This window comes from Nyctereutes procyonoides, unplaced genomic scaffold (genome assembly GCF_905146905.1).
Source record: "Nyctereutes procyonoides isolate TBG_1078 unplaced genomic scaffold, NYPRO_anot_genome, whole genome shotgun sequence".
Classification (NCBI taxonomy): Eukaryota; Metazoa; Chordata; class Mammalia; order Carnivora; family Canidae; genus Nyctereutes; species Nyctereutes procyonoides.
Window position 1 is genome coordinate 22,245,285 of NW_026575034.1, and position 21,272 is coordinate 22,266,556.

Here is a 21,272-nt window from a genome sequence, read left to right on the forward strand (position 1 = left end):
CTGTGGTGCTGTGTGGGTCCCTGTTGAGATGGCAGGCTTGTTATAATTTTATATATAATTATATATATATATATAACTATATATATTATATATTATATATATAGTTTGTTGAAGCCATAGATAAAACTGCGTACCAGGAAGAATGGAATCTCTCCTGTAAGAGAGATCTTACTACTTTCGTTAGAGATCTCAAAAAAGTAAGGCCTTACAAAGGAAAAGGGAACAAGAACAAAGTTCACAAGTGGAAGAGGAGGTCATGGTCTTCTCTGACTCTAGGTTTAGTGACTCTGGACTTAAGTGAGAGTGCTCTCATGTGGAGAAAGATTTCCTCTATCCTAAAAGCAGGAGCAAGGCTAGCTGGGGAGGCTTTCTGAGGAGCATTTCAAATTAAAGGTGAGTGAGCCCTTACTGGCAAAGTATTTTTTATTCACTTATCACTTGGTCTTTTCTACACGTCATTTTAGCAGAACTTTTAGAAAAATTTGTTTCAATCTTAGCCCAGTCTTTAGTGCCCACCTTTGTGTCAAAGCATTAGAAAGAGAGACGTCTATAAATCAAGAGGTGACGGTGGAAGAGATTCATAGTGAAATACCTAACAGGACAGGTTTAGGCAACTAAAACAGATTCTTAGTTCCATGCAGATTTGGAGGATAGTGCTTGATCTTATTTGCATAGTAGATGAATTTTCTGTTAGTCGATGTGTTAAAATGTGTACTTATATCTATGTAGATGGAAATATCATACATATGAATAAGAACCCATATGTCTGATTGGATGTATATTTGTGAATGTTTGTATATGCAGAAGTGTAAAGATAAGACAATGTGTATGAAGTAATCTGGTACCCTCTGGGTGACTGAAGACTTTGGGGTCTGAAATTTTGAACATTCCATCCAACTTCATGGAAGGGAGTTGAATCACACAGATAGGTAAGTAACAGATGTGGAATGTTTGGGTCTCTATGTTCTCAGTGTGTTGAAGATGAGCAAAGAAATTACAGACAGCTTGCCAGGGGACTTCCTGTGTCACATCAAAGGATTCTCTATTGAGAATATCTAGACCACCAGCTCAGTCCATGTCAGACCCTCCTCATCCTCAGCCATGTAGCTGCTCATTTCCTAGAATGGGACTCAGACCTAAGTCCCTCACTCAATTTCACTCAAAATGAGATGATTCAGGACAGTGAATCATTGATTTTCATACCAAGACACTGGCCTCTGTCTTCCCAGGTACCCTACAGGAAGCTGAGGATAATGACCATTCTAATGACCAGTTGCCCTAGGTCTCTGCACTGAGACCAGAGGCTCTCAACTTAAGACTTACTATGCTAAGCCTTGTTAATGGAATTTTATAGTTGTCAGAGTTGGATTCACAGTTTTCAAAACACAGAATAGATTTGTTTTAAAAATTGGAGTGTAGCTCCTACCATTCTGGGATTCTAGTAAAGAGGTGTTTGTTAGTTTTAGTGTTTGTTTCCCAATGAAACCCCAATCTAATTTACTGAGGCCATTATTAAAAAGAACTTTAATGTGATGATTGAGTTATTAATTCTACAGAATTATCAACTATAAAGATATAATCGACATTTTCCAATCAGTAAACTGATGCCCTTTTTGGGGGGTGATTCATCTGAAGAGTGAGGAAGACATGCTTCTCCCAGAACTCTGCCCCCAAACCCCAGGTCTCAGGGCCTGGAAGTTTTGTTGGGAATGACAGGATTTGGTACAGTAGAAAGCCAAGAGACCTTTCTAGCTGGCCTGTGCTTCAGTGTCCGGAAGCTGAGGTCATAATAGACCAGGTAACCATCATTATAGACATAAAGCTTATGATCCAAGGGAGAGTAATTGATGCCATGCAGGGTTTCCAGCATCTTATCCAGCAGGATGCTGAGATGGTGCTCCCGCCCTGTGGTGGTATCGAAAGCATAGAAGATCTCCTCTTGGCGGGTGCTCAGTGGGCGTATGGCATAGAGCACTCCACAGGCCATGAAGGCTCCTGACAAAGCTGGCTTAAACTGGCTGGTGTGCCAGGTTTTCTCCACTTCTAAGTTGCTGGTATTGAGACGACTTACAAGCAGGTTGCCTTTGCTTTCCTCAGTGGCGTAAAGGACCCACAGCCCCTTCTCATCACCAGCAAAATCTATGTCTTTCCAGGACACACCAGCATAGGAGAAGCGGTTGTTGTAGGTGGCGCTGGGCAATGGGCGTTGTAGCACCATGGTGTTGGAGGAAAGATTCACCTTGGCAATGTCATGTGTGCCATAGTAATTAAAGTACATGAAGTTTTCATACACAGTATTACCACTGCCATCACCATAGCCCATTGTCCACTCCTTATAGGTCTTCATCAGTACCAGGTCATCATAGGACTTGTACAGCCGGTAGGTGTCAAAGTACCTAGGCCAAGCACCACACCAGAATCATCAGGGTACACAATGCCAATAAAAATGAACAGACTAGTGTTCTAATTAATAGTGGGAGCTTTGGAATCAGGCAGAACTGATTTGTAATCTTTCTTCTTTTACTTACAATGTACAGTGACAAAAATAACTGTAAGAAAATCAGTAACAGTAATAACAGTGACATCAAACTCAATAATGCCTCATGGACACTGTGCATGCATTATCTCATTTAATATAGTGAAAACACCAGAAGGTAGTTTGTATTCCCACAGATTAGGAGACCGGGTCTCAAAAAGAGACCTAAATAATTTGCTAAATAATTTGTTGAAAGTCTCTCACCTCATAATTAAAATCCATAAAAAGAATACCAAAAGAGGGCAGCCTGGGTGGCTCAGCAGTTTAACGCCACCTTCGGCCCAGGGCGTGGTTCTGGTGACCTGGGATCGAGTCCCACATCGGGCTCCCTGCGTGGAGCCTGCTTCTCCCTCTGCCTGTGTCTCTGCCTCAATCTCTCTCTCTCTGTCTGTCTCTCATGAATAAATAAATAAAATCTTAAAAAAAAGAATACCGAAAGAATCTATCTCATTGATTGTTAGGACTGACCAAAATACTGTGAATAAAACAATTAGTAAATATTCATCTCAAAGTAAGCAACAAGGAATAGTTATTATTCTTTTCTTCCTTATGGAGACTTTCTGTACCCTAGACTCCACTGCTTTCCACCTGCTCTTGAGACACCAGTGTCCTGTGACCAAACATAGTTCTAGAGCTGAAGTTGGGGAGATCTATACTCATGAAGCCACTTTGGAAAGTACTTTAAATTATCCCTGAATTATGAGTATTGTCACAGCTTAACATTGGACAATAAGTCCTGCCTTATAAAGAGATATTTTGAAAGGATTTAAAAAGCAAAGTCATGTAAATGTGCTTCATATGATACAAAGTACCTATAGGAATTGGGATCAATATTATAAGTAACACTAATCTGTCTGAGATGAGCTTCCACTGAGACTCTTCAGGTTCAAGCCACGTTCATCCTTCCCTGCCATGATCTCCTGCTCAGCTGGATTTTTCTCATACTCCTACATGTCCTGACTTTAAAAACCCTGCCTGTGCACTGAGCCTAGCTGCCTAGACAGGCTGCCAGTTTATTGAAGGGCTCATTTGTCTACTCATGGATTTAGTTAGCAATTCTTTCACCTAAAAATCATCAATCAGCACCTACTATGCTGTTCACACTTTGCTATGGAATCTCACATGATATTCTTGCAATTTAACTATCCTTACTTTCTAGATGGCTAGAATGGTTCTGAGACATGAATGCATTTCTCCAGACTCATTTAGCTTAAGTGCTGAGATTTAAACTCAGCTCCGTTTGAGTCCATCTCTCAAGTACGGTCAAGCTCATCCTGTAAACATCTTTTGGGAAGAAGGTAGGATTCTGAAGCCAGGCGGAGAAGAATTTGCTTTTGAGGTTAGATCAGGCTACAGATAGAACCAGTTTCGGTTATGATGGGATTAGAAATTTCAGACAGTGGGTTTTTGAGGTAGCTCACGGCCATCTGGGCCATCCTTAATCCTGAAAGGAGCTCTAGGAAGTGACCTGTCTGGCCTAGGCCAAGGTTGTCCAGGGACATACCTAAAATGGAGAGAGGAAGCTCTGCTGGGACCATAAAGAACCCTGTTAGGGTAATATGGAGAACATTTGGAATGAAACTGGTTGCAAAATGGAAACCATCTTGAACTCACCTATCATCTGAACTCAGAGGGGCCACCCAGTAGAGGGAAGAGTCTGGATTGGGTCCTGAGTCTCGACCCCAGACACCTGCCTTGTGGGAGGAGCCTCTCCAGTTGAGTTGCACCACAAAGGGTCTGCTGACTTTCTGCAGGCCTCTGTGGGCACAAGAACCTAGAGAAGAGAGCAGCCAAGGTAGAAACCAGAGTGAAACACACAACCTCCTGGGAGAGGACATGAAAGTGTGATATCCATGTGTGCATTTCAGCATGTGTCCATCTACCTGAGGGCATGTACAGGTATATAAGCAGGCGTGACTTTGTGCGAATACAGGACAGTGCACATGTCTCATTATAGGAGTGTTTCTATCTATCCGTGTATGCTAGCATGTCTGTATGTGAGAGTCTGCATCCCTTAGTGATGTACCATGCAAGGAAACAAAAGATTCATTCTATACCAAGACCTTTACTGTCCAACCCTGCATACCATAGACAATCCTACATTCCCAAACTCTGTCTTTGGGGAGATGAGATCGTAAGAATTCAGTGATGCCTCACCAGGTGGCAGGGGGGGACCGGAGTCCTCTTGCCTCTTCGTCCTCTCACACTCGCTTAGCCGGCCCTCAAGGACATCCACCTTCTGGCGGAAAGCACAGAGGCTACGTTGGTCAGAGTCAGCCAGAAGCTTGAGTGTGAGGCTGGCATTAGCCACCTATGGAAATAAGATGTCAAGGATATAAGTCACAAACTGTTCTTAAGACCTGAAGTGAGGCTCCCATATTATTCAGCTCAGTGTCGCTTTTCTCCAGAAATAAGTGATTTTGGAAATCATCAAATTTATGAGATTAAATAAGAGAGGATACCATGAAGGGAAGAGGGATTCTATCCACGTACTTGGCTCTGGAGTTGAGAGAGGAGGTTCTCAGCCTCACAAACTTCTCCTTTGGCCATAAGTTGGTCCACCAACTTCCGTGCTCCCTCCAGTTCGAGGCGTAGCAGGCTGTAGTTTGGGGTCTCCTAGGAGGAAGCAAAGGCAATGGGATTCCCAGCCTTCAGGGCACGGTTTATTTCCTGGACCTGGTTATCCTAACCTTCAATGGTGTGTGCCTACTCGCCAACCCGGGTGCGGGGCATGGACAGGCAGTTCCCTCAAACTTCAAGACCTATAGCTCTTTTCTTCTATTCACAGTTCCCCGGTTCCACACAGCCAACAAAATACTCTCAGATCCATACATTCTTTTATTCCATTAATAACCTCAAGTAAGTATTAGTGTTATCTCCATCTCACAAATGAGGACGTTCATGTCCCTCTGTTCACTGCAGGGAAAATAACTGTTTCCCAGGTATGCCCAGACTCTGTCTCCCCCTTCCTGGTTACAGCCACACCTCAGGGGTGTCTTGGTGAGTGAATGAATGGACAGACTCCTAGTTTCCAGGCCCTCTCCCATCAACCTTTCCCAGGGCTCCACGAGTGGCCGTTCCAAAAAGCAACTGCCCACATCACACACTGAATGTCATATTTCCATTCACTCAAACTTACAGTGTAAGCACAGCTCACCAGCTTGACCCACAAGTCTCTCCAGATATTGCCCCTATTTTAACTCAACTCCAGATCTTTTCTGTCTCTCTTATACTGGTCATCCCACTTCCTTCTTCTTTTCCTATAACGTATTCCCATCTCCCACTGCACCTATACCCATGAATTGGCCTGTTAGTGGAGGAAGCACAGCCTACACAAGCTTCTCTGTACTGTGACTGCCACTGAGAATCCCAAGAATAGTACCTAATTTTTCCTTCATACTCAGGATTCATCTCAAAGATGAGGGCTATGCTTCACACAGCAATTTCTCTACCACCTTGGCTCATCCTCATGCTGCATCCAGGAGAGAATGTGCCTGTATAACTGCTGGCCCTGGCCCACAGCTCCAGTGCTCACCATGGATAGCCCCTGATTGTACTTGTCCATGAGTTCCTGGGCTATACTCTGTAGCTGCTCCAGCTGCTTCAGTGGAATGAGATTGTTGGACAGGTGAACTATACATTGGCACAGGCCATCTTCATCCTCAGAACCTGGCACACTTTTCACGAGCTGCAAAAGCAAGACCATCCTATGTTAAGCATAATCAAACATGCTGGGGCAACAATGTACTGTTTAGGAACATGAAGCAGAAGAGCTGACCCTCCTTTGGAGTGTCAGAGAAGAGCTCTCTTTGCGCAGGAGATTGTTCATGACTGTCTGGGTTTCTTTCTGCCATGAGTTTGAGCGACCCTTCCCTTGACTTCCCAGAACCGAAGCATAGCCCCCTTCCAGCTCCTAGCAGTAGGGCCTCCCTCACTCTACCTTATATTCTGGCTGGCTCTGGCCACAGTTCACAGAGCTGGGAGTAAACTCTTCCTCGAGGCTCTGTGGAGAAGAAGAAAGCTGCTCTGAAAAGAAGTCCCTAGGGAACCAGTTTAGGGGCTACAGTACCTCTACTCTGGAGAATAGTATATTACCACAAGTTCACTTTGTCTCGAAGACAGCAAGAACAGAGTTCCAAATTGTCAAAGAAAGGAGATGGGTGTTAGTAGCACCATGAGGCAGCAGACTGATATTTAGCATTCACAAGAATGTGACAACATATGACTTCAATTCTTCTTCTTCTTTTTTTTTTTAGGTGAAAAACTAGAGGTACTGAGAGTTTAAAAAAAGAATCAGCTGGGGTTCTTACAGATTCTTCAAGAATCAAGATATGTGACTCCTGTCCTTCTCTGAATAGTCCCACATGTAGCTTCTCTGGTCCTGGGAATTAATTTGGCTATGTCTTCAGTCTGCAACCCCAGCCCAGTGGTTTAGTTTCTGGGGATGATGAAGCAGAGGGCACATGCCTTTAATAGCCCAGGCTGGCCTCCCTCAGCTCCAGCATCCTTCACACAGGAAAAGGGTGGCAGATTTCTGCAGAAAGTGAGGCCTCATAGAAGAGCAGGGTGGACAGCCCAGAAATCCTCCTCTCTAACCTTCATCCTTGTTTTCCCTCTCTCACTCAATGCTTACCCAAGCCCAGCAACAGTCAGAGTTGACTGGGTATCCCATCCTTGTTCCAGACATCCCTAGGCCTCTCCACCTTCACTCTCTTTCAGAACCTGGGGCTTCTTGATACAGATCAGAATGGTGAGGGAAGCCAGTCCAAAGCCCAGAACCATCTCCCCACCTGATTGAGATTCCCCCACCCCCAGTCTGTACCTGAGGCTGTCCTGGGAGCACCAGGAGCAGCAGCAGTAAGGGTACTGTGAGGGCCAGGGCAGGCTGCATCTTGCTTCTGCTGTAGAAGGGGAACAAGATCTTTGAGTCCTCCTAGCCTTGATAAAAGTGAATGGTCTCAGTAGGAGGGATACAGATTTCAACACCTGAAATGACTGAGTGCATGAGAGGGGTGGGGAGGGGACGGGGTGGGGCGTGGGAGAAGAGGCTGTGACACACTTGTGCTTCCAGAAATGAGGTGGAGGTGACTTTTTTAATGAACAGGATCTCTCTCATCTGTCCTCAAGCTGAGATATATCCTCATCCTGCTGGGTCCTCCTGTCCAAACAGAATAAGACAAACCTGAGACAGGCTGTGGGGCCTTGGGATGGGTCCCTTTCAGGAGGGTTTACGGTCTTTCTCTCAACATGAATACTCTAGAGTACTCCTCTGATATTTAGTAGCTCCATCTGATCCATCTCCAGGAAAAAGCCATTTTGGTAACCAAGGACCCTTGGAGGAAGACCAAGCTGTATACCTGGGGGGATTGTGCGGCCCTGTGCTGGCTTGTTCTGCCGCATGCCCTCCCCACACCTAGAAGTCTGTCCTTTTCACTGTTCTAAGCACTCCAAAGGTTTCCATCTCATCCCACTATTCAAATGTTTCTCCTAATCCCAGCTCCTGACGCCAACAGCCTCCACTGCCTGTCCTTCAAGAAAGCCCCCCTGGCCAGTATCTACTTGTTAAGCCTCTGGTCCTCTGGGCTCTTGCCTAGGGTACCCCAAAGAAAAGGAAGAGCTGGTTCCTGGGTCATAGCTCAGTGTTCCTAGTGCCAGACACTCAAAACTGTTCTTTCTTCTTCCACTATGTCTCTTGAGTACTTCCCAGGCAGTAGTGAGTTTTAAACCCTCCAAATACCTAAGGACATGTCAGATTTCCTATGAAGACTGCATTTTCCCCATTTTTCCATTGAGCAATTTGTATCCTTTGGTATTTCCTACTTGTCATTGCTCCCCCAGTTCAGATGTCATAGGCATTTAGCATAGAGGCCATTTGCTAATGTATCCCCTCCTTTAGATCCCTTTGCCCAACACATGATACCCAGTAGAGAGAAGCATATGAAGTCTCTACTTCTCCTTTTAGGGAAGGGGTTGGAGAGATTAAATGAACATATGACTCCAGGAAGACACACCTTGAGTTCCATTGGGCAATCTTTGATGAGAGATTATACCCTCATCTTGTTTTACAGATTTTCACCCTCTGACTCCTTGCTTGAGGCCTGGTATCCACTCTCCATCAACTCCTCTGGCCTAGCCTTGCCATAGCCATGGGTCCAGGGGAGCCACAGAGGTTAGGGAGGTATGAGAATTGGGCACCCTAAGCTGCATGGAGCAAGAAGCATCTCCAGAATCACTGTCCACAGGTGGGTGTTACTAGAACTTTATAGAAGGAAGGATGGAGAGGAGAAAGCATGCAAGAACACAGAGCATGAAGCATGACAACTGGTGCTAGGGTCATCTTCCTGTTTTGCCAACTCAACCTGGTGATTGGAACTAGTTGGGAAAGCATAGAAAAGCTAGGCTTGTAAGCAGAGAGGGGAAATAGTTCAGGCAGGTAGCATGGGGCAGTCCACTGTCTTCCCTCCCAGAGCCAGCAGCTCTTCCAAGATTGAGGTATGAATCAGCCAGGTCAGAAACTGTGTCAACATAACTCTGGGAAATGAACAAGGCGTAGTGGAAGGGGAGGTGGGTGGGCGGGGGCTGGGGTGACTGGGTGATGGGCACTGAGGGGGGGCACTTGGCAGGATGAGCACTGGGTGTTATAGTATATGTTGGCAAATTGAACTCCAATAATTTTTTTAAATAATAAAAAAGAAAAAAATACAAAAAAAAGAAGTTGTGTCAAGTTTCCAGAGCTATGTTCTCTTTTATTCATATTGTACCATTTCCTCAGCCCCTTCTGTTTTCACCCCTTCAGCAAACATGGAGTTCCTGCTTAGTGTCTCTCTCTCTCTCACACACACACACACACACACACACACACACACCAAAGGCCCTACACAAAGCCATCTTTCACTAATTTGGTGCTGGCTGGGCAGAGTGATGGAGAAAGATGAGATTTTGATCTCCAGGTTGTGTCCTGGGCCTCCCTGTTTGCCACAGTCCAGGTCCAACATGTTCTATGTGTGTGATACGTAACTGTGGGGATGAATACATAGTTAGAAAAACCAGAAAACCTCTAGCCACACTAGGCACAGGCCAGAAGAGGTGAGTTCAGTATGCCTTCTGTTCATTCAATGAAACAAGGTTGGGGTGACCAGAGCGCCACCTATTGGCAGATGATGAAGATATCTTCTTTAGCACTGGTCAGAGGAGCCTCACAGCACCATTTAGCCATCTGAGGGCACATGTTGCAGCAAACAGGTGCTCATTCACTGCCACGGGAGGCCCTCTCGGGGCCCACATCCCCTACTGCCCTTGCCCACCAGAGCCGAAGCAAGTACCGGAGCCTCTGAGCAATCTGCTGGGTACGTACTCCATAGACCACAGGATTAAGGGCAGGTGGCACCACCACATAGAGGTTAGCCAGGAGGATGTGGATATGACTGGGCACTGTGTGGCGGCCAAAACGGTGAGCCAGGAAAGAGAAGAGGGCAGGGGTGTAGAAAAGAGTGATGACGCTGGCATGCGCCCCACAGGTACCCAAGGCTTTGCAGCGGGCACCATGGGATGGCAGGCGGCATACAGCACGGAGAATGAGGGCATAGGAAGCAGCAATGAGCCCTAAGTCCAGGGCTGGAGACAGCAATGTGGTGGCCAAGCCATACCAAACGTTGGGGCGTGTGTCGCCACATGCCAGCCGAGCCACACCCATGTGTTCACAGTAGGTGTGGGGGAGCTCCCGCTGCCCACAGTAAGGCAGTCTCTGGAGCAAGGCCACTGGAGGTGCCATGACACAGGCACCACGGGTCACTGCGGCTACTGCCACTATGCCTACCACACGCTGGGTAAGCAATGCCCCATAGCGCAGAGGCTGACAGATGGCCACATAGCGGTCTATGGCCATGGCCAGGAGCACTGAAGACTCAGCAATGAAGGTCACATGGGTTACAAAGAGCTGGGCTAGGCAGGCTGCGAAGGAGATCTCCCCTGACAGGCCCCAGAGCACAGCCAGAGCTTTGGGCACTGTGGATGTGGCCAGAACCAAGTCGGAGGCTGCCAGAAGCCCCAGCAGCTGGTACATGGGTGCCTGAAGTGTCTTGTCAGTGGCTACCAGCCCCAAGAGAAGGGCATTCCCTGCCAAAGCAGCCATGTAGAGCAGACACACAGGCACTGAAAGCCAGACATGCAAGGCCTGCAGTCCTGGCACCCCCAACAGGACAAAAGGCCCAGGCCCAGAGGTGAGCACAGTCTGGTTGAGAACAGGCAGTGCAGGATCCAGTTCCATCTCCTGGTTCACCCTGGTTCTGTCCCTGCAGGGTATGAATGAGGCCTGTGAGAAGCAATCACCAGTTCCCCAGAGATTTTAGATAGGTGGTGATGAGGGTCAGGACTTTGGGTGCTACAGCATTTGCTGAGAGCCATATGCTGACCCGCGGATTCCCTAGCTACCTGTGGATTTGCTAATGTTCCCATAAAATGAATGAAGGAATTTGGTTTCTTACAGGTCAACAGGCTTACTACAGGTCACACATTTAGTAAATAAAACTAGGATTTGAATCAAAACTCATCTGACTAAAAAACCACAGTCTTCTGACAGTCTTCTCTGGGTGGAATGTCTCCTAATCAGCCCAGGCACACAGGAGCATTGGAATATGCTTTTCCTGATAGCCTGTTCAGGAAGTTATTCATGTCATCCAAGCCTAATCTCACCAATATTCTCCATGTTTCATCCACCCCAATGAAGCTGTAAGTAGGAAGGTTGGAGATGTGGAAGGGCTATTTTTTCCTTTCATTCACTGACAGATGCTCAGACAAAACTTGTCTTCCAAAGTCCTTCTCCAGAATCCACTTTATTAGCTCATCTACTCTCCCAAACAGTCTATTCCTTCCAATTTATCTGGTATCTTGTCCCAGCTGCCCATGGCTTTGACATCCCTCCCTCCAGCTCTATTCATCATACTTCAAAGTAACTGGGTCATGAAAATTCGTTCATTCCTTCTTTGACCAGTGTAAACGCTCATTCCCTGACTCAGCTTTGTTGCTCTTTTTCCTTCTGTTCTTTGTCCATTGACAGACCCATTGGGTTCTGAAGAATTCAGTCTGGAAGAGCTCTGATTACCCAGAGAACAAGGCAGAGCATGGAGGTTGGGCTGCAGTGGAAGGGAATGGGATCAGATGCCACTATGGCAGTGCAGGTAAAAATCATGGACTTGGATAGCTTTACTTCCCAGCTTTAGGTGAATAAGGAACAGCCTACAGAAAAAGGTTTCAGCTACACTGTGCTTTCCACAGTCTACCTGAAGACCACAGCTATGTCCACAAACTCATGAGATATTGTATTTAGTATTTTGAGCTATTCCAGAGAGTGAGGAACCCAGGGCAGGTGAGCAAAGAATAGGGTGGCACCAGGGAAAGCTATCAATCATCCCACAGTCTGTGTCTGCTCCAGGCTTCTCTGCAGCACTTCCTCCTGGGCCTTCTCTCACACCCCCATGTTTTGACTCCCGCAGAGAAGAATCAGTAATAAATGAGGATAGACTTTCCCAAATAAAAATCTGATTGGTTTAGAAACCAGATCTTCCTTCTGAAGAATAAGGCTATGCCAACTATTGGGTTCTGGTATTGCCTCTCTTACAATAGCGCCGGGCCCCCTGGGCTCCTCTGAACCCTGAGAACACCCTTTCAGGATTAACAAGACAGGCCCAGCCTTTCCAAAGAAAGAAAGATGAAAACTCCCTCAGGCCTGAGAACGTCACTCCCAAGACCACAGAGCAAATATAACCTATACAAGGCAGGGGCCCCATAAGAAAGTCCTGAACTCAGGTGTGGGCCCTGCCAGCATACTTCAGAATAGCAAAATTCCAGGGAAATTGCTCCATATGGCCCGTGTCCACAGTTCACACCTCTGCCTTCTACTTCCTCTCATAGTCTAAGTGAAGGGGAAGAGGACGAGGCTGAGATCCTTCCTCCCAACCTCGAGCTTCAAGCTCTGCTGTGTCTGGCAGTAGACAGAGGAGCAGCTTCTCATCTTCCCCTGCCTGCTCTGCTCTCTGCAGGGTCTCTCACCTCATCTCCAGGCCTCCACACCTCAGTGTCCTCTCAGGGTCAGGGGTTCACAAGGGACATGCTGACGGAGGTGGCAGTGGGATTGCCATTCCCCCGACTCCTGGGCAAGAGACTGTCTCTAAGCCACAGCCTGGAGCCCTGGAGCTGCTCCTACCTGCCGATGCACGCAAAGACATCACACTGTCCATGCTCCTTTCTGTGATCAGGAAACCAATGCACAGTGAGGCTTGGGTCACACACAGCTGGGACGAGGAATAAGGTCTCCTGGATCCTAGTCCAGGACCCTTTCCTGCCTGGGAAGTCTTTGCCTTGTTCCCAGAAGACAGCAGTTTTCCTCTTGGCAGGAGAAGCTACTCTGCCACTCACACAGATTCAGCAGCTCATCTGACCTGGGTCCCCCCCCCCCCCCCCCGAGGAGGTCCTTGTTCTGACTCCATTCACACAGGCATGCTTTCTTGCCGGCATGAGTCACTGGGGGCACTGGGACACACACACACCTGCATGAACCAGCCACAGACTCAGACTCCCCTGGATCCATCCATGGCCTCGCCCCCGTGGGTTCCAAGCCAGAGCCCATGTCCTCCTTCCTGGGCTGATGATCCTTCTCACGCTGCCTGCTTCTCCTCAGAGTGGCTCACAGACTGTGTCCTGCCTAAGGGGCTGGGGGCACAAGTGTTCCGTCCAGGGAAGAGCAGAACAAGGAATGTATTAAATGCAGCTGGAAGCAGTCACACAGAAAGAAGGCAGAGGGGAAGAGTTCAGGAACTGAACTCTGGCAGCATGTGTTCAGTCCCAGCTTTGTCATATGATTTGGAGTGAACGGATTAAGCACTTTGGCCGTTGGTTTAATCAGAATTCATGATCCTCATGCTCTCTGTGGAGGTAGGAGTGAGAGGGAAGCCAGGCACAATGATCCACTTGTTGCCATGTACTCCCCCTCTAGCACAGTGGTTAAGATCTGGAGCGGGCTCCATGGCCACAGTATATGGTTCAGACCCTAGGTCTGCCTCCTACCAGCTGTGGGACTTTGCACAAGATACTCAACCTCTCTATGCCTTTATTTCCTTTATTGCCTTTACATATATTGAGGTAAGAATAAATGCACCTGCTTTACAGGAATCATGGAGCCAAGAAAAGTAGATTAAATACAAAATTCCCAAATAAAATAGAGAATATCTTTTAATCTGTCTTCCTTGGTTCCCAACCTGTACCTTCCACATATTTCTGACCCAGAAACAGTGACAAGCAAGGGGTGACACTTCACTCCAGTTTTCAAACTTAACAGCCACAACTGGCCTCCACCCATGCTCTCCTTGGCACCCCAGAGCTGTTCTCTGAAAATGAGTCTAAACACCACATTTCTATCAGGACAAAGTATTTCTGAAGCATTCACAGGAGGGCTGGCACTGCTATCAGGACTTTCAGTACTTGGCTCACTATGAGATGAATCCAGGTAGGGCAAGGAAGATGAGCTTTTCAAGAGCCCTCAGACCCTGTGTACATGACACTGATCTTGCCTGAGGAATTCCTACTGCTGATGGGTCAGGAGTTCTCACCTCTCTGCTGGGGAGATGGGATTAATGATGAAGAGACGTCCAGCCTCCATCTATGCAGTGCTGCTCCAGCCTGTCCATTCAGTAGTCAGGGCATCAGTGATCTGAGGACTCTGAAGGTACTCTCAGGCAAGCCTGGGCGAGAGCAGGTGTGGGCAGGAAGAATTTATGGGTCTCTTCTCAGGGCATCAGGTGGGGCATGGACCTTGTGTCCCTGGTGGGATTGAGAACCTGTGAGTCTCAGTTGTGCACTATTAATGAGGGATCTGCAGCAATCTGCAGTCATCTCTGCTGACTCTCCTAGTCCCCCCAGGTTTCCATGCTTCCTGTACTCAGAGCCCTGGAAAGGAAGAGACCAAGCAGGGAGGTCTCTGTAGAGCCCTGGGTGGGGCGCAGCAGACTCAGATGGAGACATGCTTCCTGCTGCACAATAACAACCCCAGCTTGTTACACCTAGATGTGGACAGTCCTCATTACTTAGCACTGTTTCTGCCCCCTAGCCCGATATACAGACAAAGCAGTGTGGGGGAAGACCCTGGGGTGTTGAATCAGGCTAACATGGGATAGATTCCACTGTTAAACAGACTAGAGCAAGTGTCTTATTCTTTGACCTATTTTTTTTTCTTTTATACAATGACAATTCATGGACCTTCCCCAAGAGGTGGTGTGAAGAGTAGAGCAGCAAACCGGAGCACCAGCAGGGTGTTTGAGCTTGGGAGAGCTGACATGTTACTCAGGGTTGTGTGGCTTACAGTGTCAGCTTAAGGACAAACTGGCTATCTGAGATGCCTGCGGGACCCACATAGGGTAGCTACTGGACCCTCATAGTAGACAGTATTTCACAAATCTTCCCTCTCTCAAAAGTGCCCTGCCTTCCATTTATCAGGGCAGAAGAGGATGTGGTAACACCAGATATTTCAAAATATGTCCCCCACAGTTTATATTTGTTTTTAGACCTAGTTTGAATGAATTGTTCCGTATTTACACTGTCACAGAACAAACCTACTGGTTTCCAAAAAACAACAAAAACATCCTTATTACTATAGTAATCATGTGTTTCAATATTCTAAAACAGTCCAATAAACTCTTCTCATGACTGGCCTTTCCCTTGCAGAGTGTGTGTGGATACACTGGGCAGGAGCATGTGAGAGCAGTGGCTGAGATATGGTCCAGAGACAGAAACAGCAAGCCCACTTTGCAAACATGACTATTGATTCCTACGAGTTCCAAGTGAGGAATCCATCCTGCAGTGCGGTTTGTCAGAGTATGTGCCTAAGCAGGCTGCCCATTTTGCAATGACCACATAACATCACATGTTTAGGGACTTGTTAGTGATACAGAAGCCAACTCACAAAACAAATAAAGCTGGAAAAATATATTTCATTTGCTCTTGAAGAATGCACAGATATTGGGGACGCCTGGGTGGCTCAGTGGTTGAGCGTCTGCCTTTGGCTCAGGGGATGATCCCAGTCCCACATCAGGCTCCTTGTAGGGAACCTATTTCTCCCTCTGCCTATGTCTCTGCCTCTCTATGTGTCTCTCATGAATAAATAAATAAAATCTTAAAAAAATAGACCTTTTAGAGACACATTCGCCTACTGCTAAGAGTAGAAATGCAGAACCTAAGCAAATAATACACCAAAAAATGGTTTAGTCATAAATTACTGCTTAAAAGTAGCATTGATATCAAGCCAAGTTATGTTAGGTAAATTAAGAAGAAAGATAAAAGTTCATTTGATACATTAAAACTTTAAATATGATATGCATGGTATGGCATTGCTTTAAAGGATATAATGGATTTTACTGGGAGGCTTTCACTCTTCCACTCATAGCTTTTTGTTTAACTATAATTGCAGAATGACAAAATTTCACAATGTAATATAAATTTTCAGTAAATACCACAATGCACACTTTCAAGAAACAGTATGTACATTTCTGCAAATCTTTCATTTGTTTCCTCTGTTTATTCTAATAATACTTATATATTATGCCTTTGGATACGATAATAGAAATGAGATTGTGTATTCTATGGTTATTTAAAAATGTATTTTTCTAGAAATTTATTTTACAAAAACCTTAATCTACAGTTTTGGGACGTTAAAAAAAAGTGGTCCTTCCTCATTTATATTTTGTGAAGAATTTTTCTAGAGGCCTCTCTCTATGTGTTCCCATGGAAGTATATCCGCCTTCGTGATTCAGTCGTTTTCTTCAGCAGAGGAATGAGCTAGGGTAGATCAGTAGATCTTGACTTACTCTAGGTTGTGTCTTCCCAAATTTATACTTGGAAATAAAATAGTAGGAAGTCAACCTGAATACACACTCATATCACATTCACAATTTTTTTTTAATTTTTTTTAAATTTTTTTAAATAATAAATTTATTTTTTATTGGTCTTCAATTTGCCAACATACAGAATAACACCCAGTGCTCATCCACAAATTTGACACTAACAGAAATAAGGCACATATTCATATATCCATTTGTCTGACTTCTATAACTATCTCTTAATTAGTTTAAAAGAGAAAGCAAAGAATGTGTGAACAGTTATTAACGTTCAAATGTCAAAAAGAGTATCAAGCTATGGGATGGTTTACAAATCTCATCTACTGATATTCCAATCAGCTTCCTAGATTCACTGAAGATTAGTTTGAGTCCCCCTATTTCTCACTGATGAACTCCTACAACTCCCCTGAACAATGCCATCATCACTATGGATGATGGTTCCTTCAGCAACCTAGACTAACAGATTTTTGATACACATGGTTTCTCACCTAGGTTCAGGTGATCCCCTCTGGCTGGCAAGTCCTGTTCGCCTTATTTTTGTGGCTCAACTATTTTGTGCTCTTTTTTTTTAAACAAAATTCACATTTTATTTAGGTTGAGATAAACTATACAAAATTGATTTTCTTCACCAAAAATAACAGCAATGTTTTCTGTATTATTCCTAGATAACCACAAAACACTTATTTTTTTAGGTTTTCCAGGTTTTGTTTATAAATCAAGACGAGGCAGTAGAGAATAGTCATGGGAAAAGACAGAGGAAAACAGACAAATCAGTTGTCAGTATCCATGGCCTCTGATCCTGTCTTGACCATGAACAGAGGTGTTCAACATACACCTGCTAAAAAGCTTATGAAGACATAGATGTTCAACATATACTTGCTAAACAGCTCATGAGGATGTAGGCTCAACAAAGGAATGTAAACAGCAACAACCCAATGTGGAACAATGGCAGGTTCTCTCATTCAAACTTTAAATATAACTTGTTCCTTTAAGTTCATTTGATAAAGACAAAATCTACACAGAAATCTTTGCTTGGCAAGCTCAATTTTCTCTCTATCTGGTAACTCCCTTAACTCCATTATAGATTTTTTACTTACTAACACCCCTACTATTCAAAGGTCACTTGTGAGCTTCCTTGTAACATTTTACAAAATGTACTCCTTCTTCCCACACCTCTTAAAAATCTATTTTCTCCTAAAAACTGATAGCTCAATACCCGACAATTGGATCCAGTGATAATAAATGTTATGTCTAAAATGACTTAACTAAAACAATTCCCGAGTGCTATTAGCAGAGATCCTGTAGAAGTGTAATGTGGCACTTTCAACACTATCTTCTGGAAGAACAGTTATGTCTCCAAAGCACAGGAGTTCAATCAGGGGCCGTTTTAAATAGGCAGATTATCAATGGCTAATGTACTTAATGAGAGGTCAGTAAGTCAAGATAGTCAGTGATTAAGTGGCCTACATACACCTGACAGCTTTTCTTTCTGTAAGATGTTTCAAATTTCTGACAGAGTTTTCCAAATATCAAACATAAGAGAAAGTCTACTTTAAAGTCTCTTAGGTATTTTCAATGGTTTCTGAGTTATCTGTAGGAAGCTCTGACTTAGTTGTATAAAGTTTGATATATGTGTCTACCATTAAATCCAGATCATGTTTTATATAAAAATTTATGTTAAGCAAAGCCAAGTTACTTGACCTTTGTTCTGTCAAAGTGTTCCTCAGGTATGCTTTGAGACACTTTTGCCCATCTTCATAGCGTTCATTCTCAACCTTCATCACAGGAAGAATACATAGGACTTTGAGCAATGCATAAACATTAGGAAAAAACTTGATGTCTGGTAGATGTAGGGTTTCATAAATGGTGGATGGAAGCTCTATATCTTTCCCTCTGTGTTTTCACTTGATTCTCCAGCAACGCAGCTCAGCTGAGAGTGTGTCAGGATTGGAGAGGTCACTTCTGTACATGTCAGCATGGTGCCCCTCCGATGTATTAAATTTGAACTGTCCCATGCCAGAGGGTACAAGAGATAAGCATTTAAGAGCTTTGAGGTGCTGTTCTGAGAATATATCTTTCAGTTCCTGAATAATGTGTTCCACTGTTGGAACACTTAGAGTTTCTTTATAGTAGCTTTCAGAGGTGAGCTGAGATTCCAGGTTACTTTGCTGCGCTCTGCGGAATTTGCCAGGGAGTTTCATCTGAATATCAAGTTTAGTGGCCAAATTTGTGGCTTCTTCAAACCAAAATTCATGATAAACTTCAATATTTTCCATCACTTCATTTAGAGAATGCAGCACTGCAGTCAAGCTACTGACTGGAAAGAAGACATCAGAGGTTTGCCCCTGGAGATTTTTCCCAAAGGCTCTTGTAAAAGATAAAACATTCTTATTTTATTTTTTTATTTATTTATGATAGTCACACAGAGAGAGAGAGAGAGAGGCAGAGACACAGGCAGAGAGAGAGGCAGAGAGAGAAGCAGGCTCCATGCACCGGGAGCCCGACGTGGGATTCGATCCGGGGTCTCCAGGATCGCACCCTGGGCCAAATGCAGGCGCCAAACCGCTGCGCCACCCAGGGATCCCAAGATAGAACATTCTTAAGAACAACAATGGTAACGATGAAATCAAAATCTGTTACTGCACTACAGAGTACAAAAGCTCGACCAGCTATATAGTTATTCCATCTAATATTTGTATCACTATTTATACCATCTAAACATAGAACAAGTACTTGTAGGAGATCCACTAAAATTTCAAAAGCATCATGCCTGCCTGTCCACTGAGAATGGCATATTTCCTTAAGTTCTTTACCCTTTTCCTCATTATTCTGAAAGAGGACAGAAATTACATTGTTAAGCTCCAAAAGCAGTTGTGGAGATCGATGGAAGAACGAACAAACTTCCTCAATTGTTCCTAATGCAACAGATACTCCCACAACAGGCACTGATTTTGCCAACCACATGTTTAAGGCACAGGAAGAACAAAGTGTGTAGACAGCTTGGGGATATTTCTCTAAAAGTCTAGAAGCAACAATTTTCATTTTGGTATTATGCTGAGTGAAATAAGTCAATTGGGGAAGGACAAAAATTATATGGTCTCATTCATTTGAGGAATATAAAAAATAGTGAAAGGGAATAAAGGGGAAAGGAGAAAAAAAAAGTGGGAAATATCAGAAAGGGAGACAGAACATGAAAGACTCCTAACTCTGGGAAATGGACTAGGGGTGGTGGAAGGGGAGGCGGGTGGGGGGCGGGGGTGACTGGCTGACGGGCACTGAGGTGGGCGCTTGATGGGATGAGCACTGGGTGTTATTCTATATGTTGACAAATTGAACACCAATAAAAAATAAATTTATTAAAAAAACAATTTTCATTTTGGAAGAAAATCCACTAGATACAATGTAAGCCTGACCACGACAATATTCCATATTTAACCCCCACTTCTCAGTTATTGTAGTGTGAAATTTCACAGCCAAAATTTCCGCATCGGCTTCGTAAGGCAAGAAGCCCAAAAATTCCTCTCTCAGGTTATGAGATTCATCAACAAACCTCACCAACACAGGCAAGTGTTCTCCCCCTACTATGTCCACTATATCATCAGTGATGATGGAAAAGAAGTGAGAGTCTCTCACTTCCCTGAGGGTTTCCTCCCGAACGCAGCTCTCACAGATTTCTAGCATCTGTTTCTGTTGTGTTTTTGAGCAGAACAATGTGTTAACTGCTGTTGTCTCAAAACGCTTTCTTAGAACCTCTTCACCAGAATTTATCCGGCACTCCAGCAGTGCTCGAAAGTTATCAGGGGTACAGAGACCCTCTGGGATTTCATCAGTTTCATGCCCATCCAGAGGCATGTTTTGTTTTCCCATAAGAATCAAAATTTCAAATAAAGATTTTAGGTACTTTGTTTTCTTTCTCTTCAAGAGTCAAAGATAAAATGTCTTCATCCTGTTCTTCACCCCCTTCTTCTGCACTGGGGTTCTGAGCATTGCTGTTGTTTATTTCTTTATGTTTGGGTTCCTGTTCAGAAGTTTCATCAATCTTTTTTTTTCTGTTTCAGTGACTGGATTTCATCTTCACTCAATTCTTTTATTCGTTTTCTGTGTCTACTGTGTGGATTGTTCAAATGACTGGTAAGATCAAATATTGTTGGTATTGCATATCACGAAGAACTGTCCTATAAGGACTCTCCCAATGACTTCACAAGTATCTGCTTCAATTAATTTTGAGAAATAAAATAACCCAATCATTCTTTAGTTTTCTGATGCCTCTGCAAAAAGTATAGCTCTACAGATCATAGAGGTCTCAAAGTGCTTGGCACATAATAGATAATGTTTGTTTAGTTGATCAGGTGTTTTATCTTCTAAATCTGCTCTCCTACAATTCTCCACCCATTTCTGGCATCTGGCCGGATCCCGCGGGAACCTGAAGAAGGCCAGGCCGGACTGCGTGCTCTTCCTCGTGCAGGTGGGGGCAGCGCAGAAGGCCGGCATCGTAGCCCAGGCTGGCGGGCCGGGCCTTTTGTGCTCTTCTAAGCAGTCACAGAAATGAACTTTGCGGGGAAGCTTTCTTTGCCTCTGAGGAATGGTTGAGTATGCTCCTTTGCGCTCCCTAACATCATCTGCCACTCATTGCAATGCATAAGATTAGTTGAGCAAAGTATCTATGCAGGTGATACGTTCTTTTTACCAACCCATAAGCTTTCTGATTGTAAGCAACGTGGGTAGTACTTACTATCTCTATTTACTGCCAGTCTGTATGCATTTATTTCCTATAGCAGATACTTCATGAATGTCACCGGGCTGAAATTAGATAAATCATTGCGTATTTATTTTAAAAAATAGTTTCAAAATGG

At 44.6% G+C, this 21,272-nt stretch overlaps 2 protein-coding genes across 2 annotated transcripts; both read right to left on the reverse strand.

Moving 5' to 3' along the window:
- Positions 1–1,654: 1,654 nt before the first annotated feature.
- On the reverse strand, positions 1,655–13,200 carry LOC129504865 (olfactomedin-4-like). The gene is made up of 8 exons (XM_055317745.1): positions 13,081–13,200; positions 7,359–7,437; positions 6,477–6,539; positions 6,072–6,224; positions 5,030–5,152; positions 4,694–4,847; positions 4,151–4,310; positions 1,655–2,396 (listed from the first exon to the last, which is right to left on the reverse strand). Exons 1-8 carry the CDS (start codon positions 13,158–13,160, stop codon positions 1,685–1,687), a joined length of 1,524 nt encoding a protein of 507 aa, XP_055173720.1. The 5' UTR covers positions 13,161–13,200; the 3' UTR covers positions 1,655–1,684.
- Positions 13,201–17,981: 4,781 nt separating this feature from the next.
- On the reverse strand, positions 17,982–20,910 carry LOC129505054 (52 kDa repressor of the inhibitor of the protein kinase-like). The gene is given in 7 exon segments (XM_055317983.1): positions 17,982–18,806; positions 19,015–19,473; positions 19,786–20,320; positions 20,322–20,464; positions 20,466–20,578; positions 20,581–20,605; positions 20,704–20,910. Coding segments are annotated over 7 exon segments (2,307 nt in total).
- Positions 20,911–21,272: the final 362 nt, after the last annotated feature.

Coding starts and splice junctions, on each gene's coding strand:
- LOC129504865 (XM_055317745.1), bottom strand. CDS start 13,160: ATGGGCTCTGGCTTGGAACCCACGGGGGCGAGGCCATGGATGGATCCA. Junction 5,153..6,071: donor ACAATCAGGGGCTATCCATG/GTGAGCACTGGA, acceptor GCTTCCTCCTAG/GAGACCCCAAACTACAGCCT. Junction 4,848..5,029: donor TCTCTCAACTCCAGAGCCAA/GTACGTGGATAG, acceptor TTATTTCCATAG/GTGGCTAATGCCAGCCTCAC.